The sequence below is a fragment of the Oncorhynchus masou genome, unplaced genomic scaffold, assembly GCF_036934945.1.
Source record: "Oncorhynchus masou masou isolate Uvic2021 unplaced genomic scaffold, UVic_Omas_1.1 unplaced_scaffold_642, whole genome shotgun sequence".
NCBI lineage: Eukaryota > Metazoa > Chordata > Actinopteri > Salmoniformes > Salmonidae > Oncorhynchus > Oncorhynchus masou.
The window spans coordinates 132,404-150,117 of record NW_027012854.1 but is presented as its reverse complement, the minus strand read 5'-3'; the positions used below and the strand labels follow the sequence as shown (position 1 = coordinate 150,117).

Genomic DNA, 17,714 nt, shown 5'->3' with positions numbered 1-17,714 from the left:
AGATTCTTTAGGAAAGGCGATCCCCAGATCTTATTATAGAAACTCCCAACAACTCTCAACCAATCACAACACTGTATCTGACTGAAACACCTGACCCCAATAACTCAACCAATCGCAACACTGTATCTGACTGAAACACCTGACCCCAATAACTCAACCAATCATAACACTGTATCTGACTGAAACACCTGACCCCAATAACTCAACCAATCACAACACTGTATCTGACTGAAACACCTGACCCCAATAACTCAACCAACCACAACACTGTATCTGACTGAAACAAGAAGCACCTGAACCCAATAACTCAACCACAATTTAACTACATGGTCCAGGGAGGACCACACACTGGACCCACAGACTGAACCAACACACTGGACCCACAGACTGGACCCACATACTGGACCCACATACTGGACCCAACACACTGGACCCACACACTGGACCCACAGACTGGACCCACATACTGGACCCACAGTCTGAACCCACACACTGGACCAACAGTCTGAACCAACACACTGGACCCACAGTCTGAACCAACACACTGGACCCACAGTCTGAACCAACACACTGGACCCACAGTCTGAACCAACACACTGGACCCACACACTGGACCCACAGTCTGAACCAACACACTGGACCCACACACTGGACCCACACACTGGACCCACACACTGGACCAACACACTGGACCCACACACTGGACCCACAGTCTGAACCAACACACTGGACCCACACACTGGACCCACAGTCTGAACCAACACACTGGACCCACACACTGAACCCACAGTCTGAACCAACACACTGGACCCACACACTGGACCCACACACTGGAACCACACACTGGACCCTCATACTGGACCCACACACTGGACCCATACACTGGACCCACACACTGAACCACACACTGGACCCACACACTGGACCCACAGTCTGAACCAACACACTGGACCCACACACTGGAACCACACACTGGACCCTCATACTGGACCCACACACTGGACCCATACACTGGACCCACAGACTGAACCACACACTGGACCCACACACTGGACCCACAGACTGAACCACACACTGGACCCACACACTGGACCCACACACTGGACCCACATACTGGACCCACACTCTGGACCCACACACTGGACCCACACACTGGACAGTTCCTAGATACTGTAGTGATGACAGACAGTTCCTAGATACTGTAGTGATGACAGACAGTTCGTAGATACTGTAGTGATGACAGACAGTTCCTAGATACTGTAGTGACGACAGACAGTTCCTAGATACTGTAGTGATGACAGACAGTTCCTAGATACTGTAGTGATGACAGACAGTTCCTAGATACTGTAGTGATGACAGACAGTTCCTAGATACTGTAGTGATGACAGACAGTTCCTAGATACTGTAGTGATGACAGACAGTTCCTAGATACTGTAGTGATGACAGACAGTTCTGTAGCGCAGCACAGATTGGAACACTGCGAATATTCCATTGTGAATTACTTACGTTCTTATTATTGTATTGTAAAGCTAAATTACATATAATGATTACCTGTCTCCCTCTCCAGGTTATAATGATTACCTGTCTCCCTCTACCCCTCTCCAGGCTATAATGATTACCTGTCTCCCTCTTCCCCTCTCCAGGTTATAATGATTATCTGTCTCCCTCTACCCCTCTCCAGGTTATAATGATTACCTGTCTCCCTCTACCCCTCTCCAGGCTATAGTGATTACCTGTCTCCTTCTCCAGGTTATAATGATTACCTGTCTCCCTCTACTCCTCTCCAGGTTATAATGATTACCTGCCTCCCTCTCCAGGTTATAATGATTACCTGTCTCCCTCTACTCCTCTCGAGGTTATAATGATTACCTGTCTCCCTCTCCAGGTTATAATGATTACCTGTCTCCCTCTCCAGGTTATAATGATTACCTGTCTCCCTCTACTCCTCTCCAGGTTATAATGATTACCTGTCTCCCTCTACTCCTCTCCAGGCTATAATGATTACCTGTCTCCCTCTACTCCTCTCGAGGTTATAATGATTACATGTCTCCCTCTCCAGGTTATAATGATTACCTGTCTCCCTCTACTCCTCTCCAGGTTATAGTGATTACCTGTCTCCATCCACCCCTCTCCAGGTTATAGTGATTACCTGTCTCCCTCTCCAGGTTATAGTGATTACCTGTCTCCCTCTACTCCTCTCCAGGTTATAGTGATTACCTGTCTCCCTCTACTCCTCTCCAGGTTATAGTGATTACCTGTCTCCCTCTACTCCTCTCCAGGTTATAATGATTACATGTCTCCCTCTCCAGGTTATAATTATTACCTGTCTCCCTCTACCCCTCTCCAGGTTATAGTGATTACCTGTCTCCCTCTACTCCTCTCCAGGTTATAATGGTTACCTGTCTCACTCTCCAGGTTATAATGATTACCTGTCTCCATCCACCCCTCTCCAGGTTATAATGATTACCTGTCTCCCTCTACTCCTCTCCAGGTTATAGTGATTACCTGTCTCCCTCTCCAGGTTATAATGATTACCTGTCTCCATCCACCCCTCTCCAGGTTATAGTGATTACCTGTCTCCCTCTACCCCTCTCCAGGCTATAATGATTACCTGTCTCCCTCTACTCCTCTCCAGGTTATAGTGATTACCTGTCTCCCTCTACTCCTCTCCAGGTTATAATAATTACATGTCTCCCTCTCCAGGTTATAATGATTTCCTGTCTCCCTCTACTCCTCTCCGGGTTATAGTGATTACCTGTCTCCCTCTACTCCTCTCCAGGTTATAATGATTACCTGTCTCCCTCTACTCCTCTCCAGGTTATAGTGATTACCTGTCTCCCTCTACTCCTCTTGAGGTTATAGTGATTACATGTCTCCCTCTCCAGGTTATAATGATTACCTGTCTCCCTCTACTCCTCTCCAGGTTATAGTGATTACCTGTCTCCCTCTACTCCTCTCCAGGTTATAGTGATTACCTGTCCCCCTCTCCAGGTTATAATGATTACCTGTCTCCCTCTACTCCTCTCCAGGTTATAGTGATTACCTGTCTCCCTCTCCAGGTTATAATGATTTCCTGTCTCCCTCTACTCCTCTTGAGGTTATAGTGATTACATGTCTCCCTCTCCAGGTTATAATGATTACCTGTCTCCCTCTACTCCTCTCCAGGTTATAGTGATTACCTGTCTCCCTCTACTCCTCTCCAGGTTATAGTGATTACCTGTCCCCCTCTACTCCTCTCCAGGTTATAGTGATTACCTGTCTACCTCTCCAGGTTATAATGATTACCTGTCTCCCTCTCCAGGTTATAATGATTACCTGTTTCCCTCTCCAGGTTATAATGATTACCTGTCTCCCTCTCCGGGTTATGATGATTACCTGTCTCCCTCTCCAGGTTATAATGATTACCTGTCTCTCTCTACTCCTCTCCAGGTTATAGTGATTACCTGTCTCTGGATCCCCATTAGTTCCTGCCGAGGCAGCAGCTACTCTTCCTGGGGTTTATTATGGGTCCCCATTAGTTCCTGCCGAGGTCAGCAGCTACTCTTCCTGGAGCTTATTACGGATCCCCATTAGTTTCTGCCACTCCCTCTACTCCTCTCCAGGTTATAGTGATTACCCGTCTCCCTCTACTCCTCTCCAGGTTATAGTGATTACCTGTCTCTCTCTACTCCTCTCCAGGTTATAGTGATTACCTGTCTCTCTCTACTCCTCTCCAGGTTATAATGATTACCTGTCTCTCTCTACTCCTCTCCAGGTTATAGTGATTACCTGTCTCCCTCTACTCCTCTCCAGGTTATAGTGATTACCTGTCTCCCTCTAGGTTATAGTGATTACTCCTCTCCAGGTTATAGTGATTACCCGTCTCCCTCTACTCCTCTCCAGGTTATAATGATTACCTGTCTCCCTCTACTCCTCTCCAGGTTATAGTGATTACCTGTCTCCCTACTCCTCTCCATGTTATAGTGATTACCTGTCTCCCTCTACTCCTCTCCATGTTATAGTGATTACCTGTCTCCCTCTACTCCTCTCCAGGTTATAGTGATTACCTGTCTCCCTCTACCCTCTCCAGGTTATAGTGATTACATGTCTCCCTCCATGTTATAGTGATTACCTGTCTCCCTCTACTCCTCTCCAGGTTATAGTGATTACCTGTCTCCCTCTACTCCTCTCCAGGTTATAGTGATTACATGTCTCCCTCTACTTATAATGATTACCTCTCCAGGTTATAGTGATTACCTGTCTCCCTCTACTCCTCTCCAGGTTATAGTGATGTCTCCTCTATTACCTGTCTCCCTCTCCAGGTTATAATGATTACCTGTCTCCCTCTCCAGGTTATAATGATTACCTGTCTCTCTCTACTCCTCTCCAGGTTATAGTGATTACCTGTCTCCATCTACTCCTCTCCATGTTATAGTGATTACCTGTCTCCCTCTCCAGGTTATAGTGATTACCTGTCTACCTCTCCAGGTTATAATGATTACCTGTCTCCCTCTCCAGGTTATAATGATTACCTTTCTCCCTCTCCAGGTTATAATGATTACCTGTCTCCCTCTCCAGGTTATAATGATTACCTGATTCTGGTTTCTCGTCAGGGGGCTGGGTTATCTGGGTTATCTGTATAATAACTGTTGATGTTTAATGGCTGTTATTTATAAATTGATTGATTGATAATTAATTGTCTCTCTCCCCAGGCTTATCCTGCCCTATGAGAGGTTCACTAAAGGAGAGGAAGATAAGCCCCTCCCCCTATCCAAACCCCGTAAAGACCTCACCGCCCAGCAGGAGGTCCCCAAGACCAAGGTTCCCACGGTGACGCAGTGCCCCAAAGAGGAGCAGCACCCAGAAAACGCCCAACCCCCCAGGACTGAACAGGACCACTGTGCTAAAGGCCTGGAACTCTCACCAGTCAGTCCCATTCTCTCTCTCTCTCTCTCTCTCTCTCTGTCTCTCTCTTTCTCTGTGTCCCTCTCTCTCCTCCCAGTCAGTCTAATTATCTCTCCTTCTCTCTCTCCTCCCAGTCAGTGTGGTCGTTAATTTCTGTATTTACCAAATGAGGAGAGAGACAAACTTCACACACCAGTCAGAGTTATACTTAAACTACATCTTTAATAATACGAGCCTTGCAATAGCATTTGACTTTCAATGATGCACTATTTCTAATGAACCATTGAAAAGTGACAACACAAAAGTACAAAGGTCCTTTATAGCCAAGATACACCCCTCTCAACCTATATGACGAACAACAGATACATAGAATGGTCACAAGGTTAAGATTTGTATGAAAGGTATCTATAATACATAGCAGACAGCATCTGCTGTGTCAACAGTTTTCATTGTATAGACCAGTGTCTGGTCCTCTGACTCCAAACTGGAACCATCTCACCCTGCTACGGTATAGAACAGAAACATTACCTCATTCTCTGGAATGCTCAGCAGCAGCTACTCTTCCTGGGGTTTATTATGGATCCCCATTAGTTCCTGCCAAGGCAGCAGCTACTCTTCCTGGGGTTTATTATGGGTCCCCATTAGTTCCTGCCAAGGCAGCTAATCTTCATGGGGCTTATTATGGATCCCCATTAGTTCCTGCCGAGGCAGCAGCTACTCTTCCTGGGGCTTATTACGGATCCCCATTAGTTCCTGCCAAGATAGCAGCTACTCTTCCTGGGTTTATTATGGACCCCCATTAGTTCCTGCCAAGGCAGCAGCTACTCTTCCTGGGGTTTATTATGGATCCCCTTTAGTTCCTGCCAAGGCAGCAGCTACTCTTCCTGGGGTTTATTATGGATCCCCATTAGTTCCTGCCAAGGCAGCAGCTACTCTTCCTGGGGTTTATTATGGATCACCATTAGTTCCTGCCAAGACAGCAGCTACTCTTCCTGGGGTTTATTATGGATCCCCATTAGTTCCTGCCAAGGCAGCAGCTACTCTTCCTGGGGTTTATTATGGATCCCCATTAGTATCTGCCAAGGCAGCAGCTACTCTTCCTGGGGTTTATTATGGATCCCCTTTAGTTCCTGCCAAGGCAGCAGCTACTCTTCCTGGGGTTTATTATGAATCCCATTAGTTCCTGCCAAGGCAGCAGCTACTTTTCCTGGGGTTTATTATGGATCCCCTTTAGTTCCTGCCAAGGCAGCAGCTACTCTTCCTGGGGTTTATTATGGATCCCCTTTAGTTCCTGCCAAGGCAGCAGCTACTCTTCCTGGGGTTTATTATGAATCCCATTAGTTCCTGCCAAGGCAGCAGCTACTCTTCCTGTGGTTTATTATGAATCCCATTAGTTCCTGCCAAGGCAGCAGCTACTCTTCCTGGGGTTTATTATGGATCCCCATTAGTACCTGCCAAGGCAGCATCTACTCTTCCTGGGGTTTATTATGAATCCCATTAGTTCCTGCCAAGGCAGCAGCTACTTTTCCTGGGGTTTATTATGGATCCCCATTAGTACCTGCCAAGGCAGCATCTACTCTTCCTGGGGTTTATTATGGATCCCCATTAGTTCCTGCCAAGGCAGCAGCTACTCTTCCTGGGGTTTATTATGGATCCCCGTTAGTACCTGTCTCTCTGTTTAGAATCCGGAATCTGTAGGGGTTGTAAGGCTGCAAGAATAGTTCAATAACTCAGAGTAGCAGTTGAGCCAGTTGAGTGATTCAGGTGTTTAGCCCCATAGCGCCAGAGCCAATAGACACAACTACGGCTGCAGAAGCCATGTCTGTATAGTGGTCCCCAGCTAAGCCCTTACCCTGTACATGTTCTGTCGATGTGTGTGTCTGTGTGTGTGTCTGGATGGGTGGAGGATGTATTCCTTAAGTTAGTAACATAGTCCTGTCACTTTGAGTGACGCCAGAGGAGATGGCTGCTGTTTTACGACCTCCTAACAGATTGAGTGTGTTTTTTCACGTTATTTGTAACATATTTTGTACATAATGCTACTGCCACATTCTCTTATGACCGAAAAGAGCTTCTGGATATCAGAACAACGATTACTCACCTCGTACTGGACGAGTCGGACGCAAAGGATTTACCTCAGACACCAGACAAGGCCCAAATCCCCGTCATTCGCATGAAGAAGAGAAGTGTATATAGGACACGTAGGTTTGGGTGCCTTGTAAGGATCTGACGGCGAGTGGGTAATCTGCCTCAACCATCCGTCCTATTAGCCAATGTGCAATCACTGGAAAATAAACTGAATGAGCTCCGATCAACACTATGCTACCAACGGGACATTAAACTAATATCTTATGTTTCACCGAGGGCTGAACAACAACATGGATAACATACAGTGTCACGAGAATTATGTTCAATGTTCATAATCCCAATTCAATGAACTACTCAGCCTGAAACTGGTTGAATCAGACGGAGGCCCAGCTACGATGGTCAGAAAGTTTATTTACCAGATCGCTCCTCTGTTGTACAAAACAATTTTATACTGGCTTCTCACGCACCCACATTCACACTAACATACACACACAGTCATACTAACATTAGCAGACAATGTCTTGCTACCCAGCCGACAAAGATTAGGGACCGTGAGAATCACTCCCTGTCCTTTCCCAAATCTCTCAGTGGCCCCTAGCCAAGGTCAGCACTGAATTCTGGCGCTCCTCTGTTTTTAAAGTACTATAAAGACATAAACATTAGCTATATTGTTTTACCCTAATTCTGACTAGAACTACACATTTATTGATTATAATTTTATACATTCTAATCAATTCCATACAATTTGATTGTTTCAGGGTGGAATATTCTAATCATTCAATTAACAGATAAATCCCATTTAACATCCTATCCTACCAACTGGCCATTAAACTAATATGTTGTGTTTCACCGAGTCGGGGCTGAACAACAACATGGATAACATACAGCTGGCTGGATTTACGCTGCATCGGCAAGACAGAACAGCTGCCTCCGTCCGGTAAGACAAGGGGTGGAGGCCTGTGTCTATTTGTAAGTAACAGCTGGTGCACAAAATCTAATATTAATGAAGTCTCAAGGTTTTGCTCGCCTGAGGTAGTATCTTATGATAAGATGTAGACCACACTATTTACCAAGAGAGTTTTCATCTATATTTTTGTAGCTGTCTATTTACCATCACAAACCGATGCTGGCACTAAGAAGGCACTCAACGAGTGTCACGATCGTCATAATAAGTGGACCAAAGCGCAGTGTGATCTGGGTTCCACATCTTTCATTTACTGAGTGAAACTCACAGCGAAACTAAACGTGAAGCTAACAGTAGTTCTAACAGGCAACTATCCATAGTCAAGATCCCACAAAGCACAATGGGGAAATGGCTGCCTAAATATGATCCCCAATAGGGGAGTGTCAAGGGTGGGCATCTACCGTCGGGGACGGCTCCGGTGCGGTGCAAAGTATCCACAAGATATCCTCAATGGCGGCTCTGGTGCGGGGATCGTCACCGGATGCTCCGGACCGTGGATCGTCGCTGGGGACTCCGGACCGTAGATCGTCACCGGAGGCTCCGGACTGGGAACCCTTACAGGAGGCTCTTGATTGAAAATCCCCGCTGGAGGCTCTGGACCACCGACCGTCGCTGGAGGCTCTGGACTGCAGACCATCGCTGGAGGTTCTGGACCGCATACAGTGGCTGGAGGCTCTGGACCGAAGACTGTCGCTGGAGGCTCTGGACCGCAGACCGTCGCTGGAGACTCTGGACCGCAAACCGTCTCAGGAGGTTCCAGACTGTGGCCCGTCTCAGGAGGTTCCAGACTGTGGCCCGTCTCAGGAGGTTCCGGACCGTGGACCGTCTCAGGAGGTTCCGGACCGTGGACCGTCTCAGGAGGTTCCGGACCGTGGACCGTCTCAGGAGGTTCCGGACCGTGGACCGTCTCAGGAGGTTCCAGACCGTGGACCGTCTCAGGAGGTTCCAGACCGTGGACCGTCTCAGGAGGTTCCAGACCGTGGACCGTCTCAGGAGGTTCCGGACCGTGGACCGTCTCAGGAGGTTCCGGACCGTCTCAGACCGTAGACCGTCTCAGAGGTTCCGTCTCAGGAGGTTCCGGACCGTGGACCGTCTCAGGAGGTTCCAGACCGTAGACCGTCTCAGGAGGTTCCAGACTGTGGCCCGTCTCAGGAGGTTCCGGACCGTAGACCGTCTCAGGAGGTTCCGGACCGTGGACCGTCTCAGGAGGTTCCAGACCGTGGACCGTCTCAGGAGGTTCCAGACCGTAGACCGTCTCAGGAGGTTCCAGACCGTGGCCCGTCTCAGGAGGTTCCAGACCGTAGACCGTCTCAGGAGGTTCCGGACCGTGGACCGTCTCAGGAGGTTCCAGACTGTGGACCATCTCAGGAGGTTCCAGACCGTAGACCATCTCAGGAGGTTCCAGACCGTAGACCGTCTCAGGAGGTTCCAGACCGTGGACCGTCTCAGGAGGTTCCAGACCGTGGACCGTCTCAGGAGGTTCCAGACCGTGGACCGTCTCAGGAGGTTCCAGACCGTAGACCGTCTCAGGAGGTTCCGGACTGTGGCCCGTCTCAGGAGGTTCCAGACCGTAGACCGTCTCAGGAGGATCCGGACCGTGGACCGTCTCAGGAGGATCCGGACCGTGGACCGTCTCAGGAGGTTCCGGACCGTGGACCGTCTCAGGAAGTTCCGGACAGTGGACCGTCTCAGGAGGTTCCAGACCGTGGACCGTCTCAGGAGGTTCCAGACCGTAGACCGTCTCAGGAGGTTCCAGACCGTGGACCGTCTCAGGAGGTTCCAGACCGTGGACCGTCGCCGGAAGCTCTGGACTGTGGAGGCGCACTGGAGGCCTGATTCATGGGACCAGTACAGGCTGGTGATACGCACCTCAGGGCGAGTGCAGGGAGGAGGTACAGGACGAACTGGACTGGGAATACAGCGCGTAGAGCCCGCGCAGGATATCCTGGACCGAGGAGGCGCACTGGAGACCAGGCGTGCTGAGCCGGCACAACCCGTCCTGGACGACAAGTGGCACAGAACGCACCGGGCTGTGAATCCGCACTGGAGACACAGTGCGTATCACCGCAAAACATGGTGCCTGCCAGGTCACACGCTCCCCACGGTGAGTACGGAGAGTTGGCTCTGGCTCAATCCCCTCAACTTTCGCTGCCAACTTCTCGCTCAATCTGTCCCAAGCCGACCAGACGAGCCAAATTACTTCTATGCTCGCTTCGAGGCAAGTAACACTGAAGTATGTATGAGAGCACCAGCTGTTCCGGATGACTGTGTGATAACGCTCTCCTTAGCTGATGTGAGTAAGACCTTTAAACAGGTCAACATTGACAAGGCCGCAGGGCCAGACGGATTACCAGGATCTGTACTCTGAGCATGCGCTGACCAAATGGCAAGTGTCTTCACTGACATTTTCAACCTGTCCCTGACTGAGTCTGTAATACCAACATGTTTCAAGCAAACCACCATAGTCCCAGTGCCTTAAAACAACAAAGTAACCTGCCTAAATGACTACCGACCCGTAGCTCTCGCAGTCATGAAGTGCATTGAAAGGCTGGTAATGACTCACATTAACACCATTATCCCAGAAACCCTAGACCCACTCCAATTTGCATACCGCCCCAACAGATCCACAAATGATGCAACATCTATTGCATGCCGGACTGGCATTTCCCACCTAGATAAAAGGAACACCTACAGTTGAAGTTTACATACACCTTCGCCAAATACATTTAAACTCAGTTTTTCACAATGCCTGACATTTAATCCTAGTAAAAATTCGCTGTCTTAGGTCAGTTAGGATCACCACTTTATTTTAAGAATGTGAAATGTCAGAATAATAGTACAGAGAATGATTTATATCAGCTTTTATTTCTTTCATCACATTCCCAGTGGGTCAGATGTTTACATACACTCAATTAGTATTTGGTAGCAATGCCTTTAAATTGTTTAACTTGAGTCAAACATTTCGGGTAGCCTTCCACAAGCTTCCCACAAAACGTTGGGTGAATTTTGGCCCATTCCTCCTGACAGAGCTGGTGTAACTGAGTCAGGTTTGTAGGCCTCCTTGCTCGATCACGCCTTTTCAGTTCTGCCCATAAATTTTCTATAGGATTGAGGTCAGGGCTTTGTGATGGCCTCTCCAATACCTTGACTTTGTTATCCTTAAGCCATTTTGCCACAACTTTGGAATTATGCTTGGAGTCATTGTCCGTTTGGAAGACCCATTTGCGACCAAGCTTTAACTTCCTGACTGATGTCTTGAGATGTTCCTTCAATATATCCACATAATTGTCCCCCCTCATGATGCCATCTATTTTGTGAAGTGCACCAGTCCCTAATGCAGCAAAGAACCCCACAACATGATGCTGCCACCCCGTGCTTCACGGTTGGGATGGTGTCCTTCAGCTTGCAAATTTCCCCCTTTTTCCTCCAAACACAACGATGGTCATTATGGCCAAACATTTTTTCATCAGACCAGAGATTAACTGGATTGGACTGTGCATGTAAACGTTATTCAGTACTACCTCTGTAGTGTGTATTGGTGGTCTGTTGATGGAAACAGTTAATTAGAGAGGAGAAGAGGGAGGCTGGTGGATTGGACTGTGCATGTAAACGTTATTTAGTACTACCTCTGAAGTGTGTATTGGTGGTCTGTTGATGGAAACAGTTAATTAGAGAGGAGAAGAGGGAGGCTGGTGGATTGGACTGTGCATGTAAACGTTATTTAGTACTACCTCTGTAGTGTGTATTGGTGGTCTGGTTCCTAACTGTCCGTGTGCCAGTAAACGCCCTGTAAACTCTTAATATTACCTCTATAATGGACTCTGGTTCCTAACTGTCCTCTGTGTCTGTTATCTGTCTGGTTCCTAACTGTCCTCTGTCTGTTATCTGTCTGGTTCCTAACTGTCCTCTGTGTCTGTTGTCTGTCTGGTTCCTTACTGTCCTCTGTCTGTTATCTGTCTGGTTCCTAACTGTCCTCTGTGTCTGTTGTCTGTCTGGCTCCTAACTGTCCTCTGTGTCTGTTGTCTCTCTGGCTCCTAACTGTCCTCTGTGTCTGTTGTCTCTCTGGTTCCTAACTGTCCTCTGTCTGTTATCTGTCTGGTTCCTAACTGTCCTCTGTGTCTGTTATCTGTCTGGTTCCTAACTGTCCTCTGTCTGTTATCTGTCTGGTTCCTAACTGTCCTCTGTCTGTTATCTGTCTGGTTCCTAACTGTCCTCTGTGTCTGTTGTCTGTCTGGTTCCTTACTGTCCTCTGTCTGTTATCTGTCTGGTTCCTAACTGTCCTCTGTGTCTGTTGTCTGTCTGGTTCCTAATTGTCCTCTGTGTCTGTTGTCTGTCTGGTTCCTAACTGTCCTCTGTGTCTGTTGTGTTGCAGGAGTGTGAGGAGAAGGAAAATAGTCCGGAGGAGGAGGGAGTCAAGGTGAAGCAGGAGGTGCCCCTGCCGGCTGGTGAGGTGAGCAGGAGCACCAGTGAGGAGGAGGAGGAGCCAGTAGCGGTCTGCATAAAGGAGAGGGTTCTACACCAAGGAGTTTCCTGGGAGAACAACGAGAAGCCACCTTCAGACACCACTACACTCCACTTCTTCCCCGTAGACACTCTCACTCCAATAAACCACTCCCACCCTCAGGACCAATGGCAAAAGGAGCTGCCTAACTATGTCAACCCATGTCCCCAGGCCAGGCTGGACCAGTCTGGGTTGACTGAGGAGCCCCAGGGCCCTAACCCTGGCATGGTGGGCATAGTGGGGGTGGTACTCCCCATTCGGCAGAGGTCCCTACAGTCCCCAGGGCTCCAGAGGACACCACAGACAGAGCACAGCTCCCTGGACAGGACCACTCCTGTTACAGATACTCTACTATACTCTACCCAGGCAGAGCCCATCCTGGACCTGGCATCAACCATCCAGACACCAACCATTCAGGCACCAACCCTGGCATCAACCATCCAGGCACCAACCCTGGCACCAACCATCCAGGCACCAACCCTGGCATCAACCATCCAGGCACCAACCCTGGCACCAACCATCCAGGCATCAACCATCCAGGCATCAACCATCCAGGCACCAACTCTGGCACCAACCATCCAGGCACCAACCCTGGCATCAACCATCCAGGCACCAACCCTGGCATCAACCATCCAGGCACCAACCCTGGCATCAACCATCCAGGCATCAACCATCCAGGCACCAACCCTGGCATCAACCATCCAGGCACCAACCCTGGCAGCAACCATCCAGGCATCAACCCTGGCAGCAACCATCCAGGCATCAACCATCCAGGCACCAACCCTGGCATCAACCATCCAGGCACCAACCCTGGCATCAACCATACAGGCACCAACCATCCAGGCACCAACTCTGGCACCAACCATCCAGGCACCAACCATCCAGGCACCAACCATCCAGGCACCAACTCTGGCACCAACCATCCAGGCACCAACCATCCAGGCACCAACCATCCAGGCACCAACTCTGGCACCAACCATCCAGGCACCAACCATCCAGGCACCAACCATCCAGGCACCAACTCTGGCACCAACCATCCAGGCACCAACCCTGGCACCAACCATCCAGGCACCAACCCTGGCACCAACCATCCAGGCATCAACCATCCAGGCACCAACTCTGGCACCAACCATCCAGGCACCAACCCTGGCATCAACCATCCAGGCACCAACCCTGGCACCAACCATCCAGGCATCAACCATCCAGGCATGAACCATCCAGGCACCAACCCTGGCACCAACCATCCAGGCACCAACCCTGGCACCAACCATCCAGGCACCAACCATCCAGGCACCAACTCCGGCACCAACCATCCAGGCACCAACCATCCAGGCACCAACCATCCAGGCACCAACCATCCTGGCACCAACCCTGGCACCAACTCTGACACCAACCACCCAGGCACCATGTCTGATCTAGCCAAGAAGAAGCTGCTCTCTCAGGTCAATGGGAACGCCCCTGGGCCATCTCTGCCCAATCACTACGCCATTGGCCCGCCCCCACCCCTCATCAACACAAGCCTGGCTATTGGCAACGCAGAGGAGTCGGCCAGTCAGCCAATAGCAGGCTGTCAGGGTTCCTGCAGCACAGACACAGCTGTGGTCAAACGTCCGTCTGTCATCCAGCATGCCCAGAGCTTCAAGCCGCTGTTCTGCGAGACAGGGGACAGGAGGGAGAGGGAGGGCCTGAACAGGAACATGTATAAACCAGGGGAACCCTACTCTCCCTGTGACCTGACCCAGCACCATCCCCCTATCCTATCCACCCCCCAGGCTATACACCATCCCCAATCCCATCCACCCCCCCAGACTAGACACCATCCCCAGCCCCACCCTAACTCTCACTGTGACCTGACCCAGCCCCACCCTAACTCTCCCTATGACCTGACCCAGCCCCACCCTAACTCTCCCTATGACCTGACCCAGCCCCACCCTAACTCTCCCTATGACCTGACCCAGCCCCACCCTAACTCTCCCTATGACCTGACCCAGCCCCACCGTAACTCTATCTATGACCTTTACCTACGGAGTCCTGAGACACCCCAACCTGGCCACATTACCAGATTCCTGCCTGACTTCTCCCCCCCCCTCCACCCCCTCCACCTCCACAGTTTGGACAACCATACAGAGACACACGTCAGCCAGTTCATCAGCAGCAGGGAGAGGGAGACAGCCTTACCCAGGGACTGTGAGGCCGCGCCTGGCCCGGGAGGGCCGCGATTCCCCTCCTCTAAACACCCCGACACAATGGGTCTGGGGGGCTACTGTGCCCGTATAAACCCCCTGACCCCCAACCTGACCCCTCACACACTAAGAGACAGGACGTCTCTCGTACAGACATGCTCAGAAGACCAACCCACAGACTTAAGTCTTCCCAAGTCCTCTCCTCACAAACCTACCCCCTCCACTGCCACCCCCTCCCTTCACAACAACCCCCACCCCCTCATGCCCCTCCAGGATACTGGGAGGTTCTGTAGAGTCCCCCCCATGACCATGTCCTCCAGCCCCAGACAGCCTGCAGACCCCCAGCCTAACCCCAGGGGGAAGACCCTGAATGGCCAGACAGGAGGATGGGAGGACCAGGGGCTGGGACACAAGATGGAGGAGCTAAACAGACCCATCCTAGGCACCAAGAATACGTCCAGACCACAGAACAACGCGTGCACGGCGCGCCCACTGAAGAGGAGTCTGGAGGAGCGGGAGAACGGGCCCCCAGAGAGGAAGATCAGAGCTGTCACTCCCATGCACTCCTCCTCTTCCTCCTCATCCTGTACAATCAGGGACAGAGACAGGGAGGGCCACTCGGAGTGGAAGGTCAGGTCCCCAGCGCTGGAGGGGGTGGTACCAGCCGACCCCCAGCCAGCCCCGGCCCACAGCCTCCACCTACACATCAACTCCTTCGTGGAAGGACACAAGTTCCACTCCTCCCCCCTGTTCCCCAGGGGCCTCTACCCAGAGGCCTTCATCTCTCAGATCCAGGATATGTGTGAGGGCCTGGGCTCCCACAGGCCCCTGGGGTACCATCCCCTACAGTACCTGAAGAACCAGGCCGGCCTCTCTCCTCTGGTCCCGCCCTTCGCTTTCCACTCCTTCATGATGCAAAGACAGGCTCACAGCCCCGCCCACATGTACCGGCACCCTATGCGTGCCTCGTATGGGGAACTGTTGCATCATGGTCTACACCCCATGTCTTCCATGTCTGCCCTCAGCACACAGCTACACCCAGACATCAGCCCCTCACAGCTCTCCTCTGTCCACCCCAACACCAAACTATCCTAACCCTAACCCTCCCTTCAGAGCCTCACAGCTCTCCTCTGTCCACCCCAACACCAAACTATCATAACCCTAACCCTCCCTTCAGAGCCTCACAGCTCTCCTCTGTCCACCCCAACACCAAACTATCCTAACTCAACCATTCCCTACAGACAAGTCGGAAGTTTACATACACCTTAGCCAAATACATTTAAACTCAGTTTTTCACAATTCCTGACGTTTAATCCTAGTAAAAATTCCTGTCTTAGGTCAGTTAGAATCACCCCTTTCTTTTAAGAATATGAAATGTCAGAATAATAGTAGAGAGAATTATTTATTTAACCTTTTATTTATTTCATCACATCCAGTGGGTCAGAAGTTACCTACACTCAATTAGAATTTGGTAGCATTGACTTTAAGTTGTTTAAACTTGGGTCAAACGTTTCAGGTAGCCTTCCACATGCTTCCCACAATAATTTGGGTGAATTTTGGCCCATTCCTCCTAACAGAGCTGGTGTAACTGAGTCAAGTTTTAGGTCTCGTTGCTCGCACCCACTTTTTCAGTTCTGCCCACAACATTTCTATTCAGGGCTTTATGATGGCCGCTCCAATATGTTGACTTTGTTGTCCTTAAGCCATTTTGCCAAAACTTTGGAAGTATGTTTGGGATCATTATTCATTTGGAACACCCATTTGCGACCAAGCTTTAACTTCCTGACTGATGTCTTAAGATGTTGCTTCAATATATCCACATCATTTTCCATCCTCATGATTTCATCTATTTTGTGAAGTGCACCAGTCCCTCCTGCAGCAAAGAACCCCCACAACGTGATGCTGCTTCACGGTTGGGATGGTGTTCTTTGGCTTGCAAATCTCCCCCTTTTTCCTCCAAACACAACGATGGTCATTATGGCCCAAACAGTTATATTTTTGTTTCATCAGACCAGAGGACATTTCTCCAAAAAGTACGATCTTTGTCCCCATGTGCAGTTGCAAACCGTAGTCTGGATTTTTTATGGCGGTTTTGGAGCAGTGGCTTCTTCCTTATATCGATATAGAACTTGTTTTATTGTGGATATAGATACTATTGCACCTGTTTCCTCCAGCATCTTCACAAGGGCCTTTGCTGTTGTTCTGGGATTGATTTGCACTTTTCGCACCAAAGTACGTTCATCTCTATCCAGGAGACAGAACGCGTCATCTTCCTGAGAGGTATGACGGCTGCGTGGTCCCATGGTGTTTATTCTTGTGTACTATTGTTTGTAAAGATGAACGTGGTACCGTCAGGCGTTTGGAAATTGCTTCCAATGATGAACCAGACTTGTGGAGGTCTACAATTATTTTTCTGAGGTCTTGGCTGATTTCTCTTGATCTTCCCATGATGTCAGCGAAGAGGCACTGAGTTTGAAGGTAGTCGCCCTTGAAACACATCCACAGATACACCTTCAAATGACATCAATTAGCCTATCAGAAGCTTCTAAAGCCATGACATCATTTTCTGGAATTTTCCAAGCTGTTTAAAGGCACAGTCATCTTAGTGTATTTAAACTTCTGACCCACTGGAATTGTGATACAGTGAATTATAAGTGAAATAATCTGTCTGTTAACAATTGTATGTAAACTTCCTACAAACTATCCTAACTCAACCATTCCCTACAGACACAGGTATCCCAGCTGATGCAATTCGATAACAGATACCTAGATATGGTTTACTCCCTAGTGTTTCTTAGACCTGGGAACCATCTCAATACTTTTACCAAGTTTACCATTTGCACATATTTCTGAAAATGGGTCAACTGGATTAACTGGATTAACTGGGCCAACTGGGTTAACTGGGCCAACTGGGCCAACTGGGCCAACTGGGTTAACTGGGCCAACTGGGATAACTGGGCCAACTGGGTTAACTGGGCCAACTGGGATAACTGGGTTAACTGGGCCAAATGGGTTAACTGGGCCAACTGGGTTAACTGGGCCAATTGGGATAACTGGGTTAACTGGGCCAACTGGGTTAACTGGGATAACTGGG

At 49.7% G+C, this 17,714-nt stretch overlaps 1 protein-coding gene across 1 annotated transcript in view; it reads left to right on the top strand.

Annotated features, from left to right (window-relative positions):
* The window catches only part of LOC135536597 (AT-rich interactive domain-containing protein 5B-like), a 61,569-nt gene extending 45,626 nt beyond the window's left edge, over positions 1-15,943 (top strand). The window contains exons 7-9 of the mRNA XM_064962882.1: positions 4,692-4,905; positions 12,309-13,634; positions 13,880-15,943. Of these exons, the coding sequence (XP_064818954.1) occupies positions 4,692-4,905; positions 12,309-13,634; positions 13,880-15,715 (3,376 nt within the window). The 3' untranslated portion in view covers positions 15,716-15,943. The remainder of the gene's footprint in view (positions 1-4,691; positions 4,906-12,308; positions 13,635-13,879) is intronic.
* Positions 15,944-17,714: the final 1,771 nt, after the last annotated feature.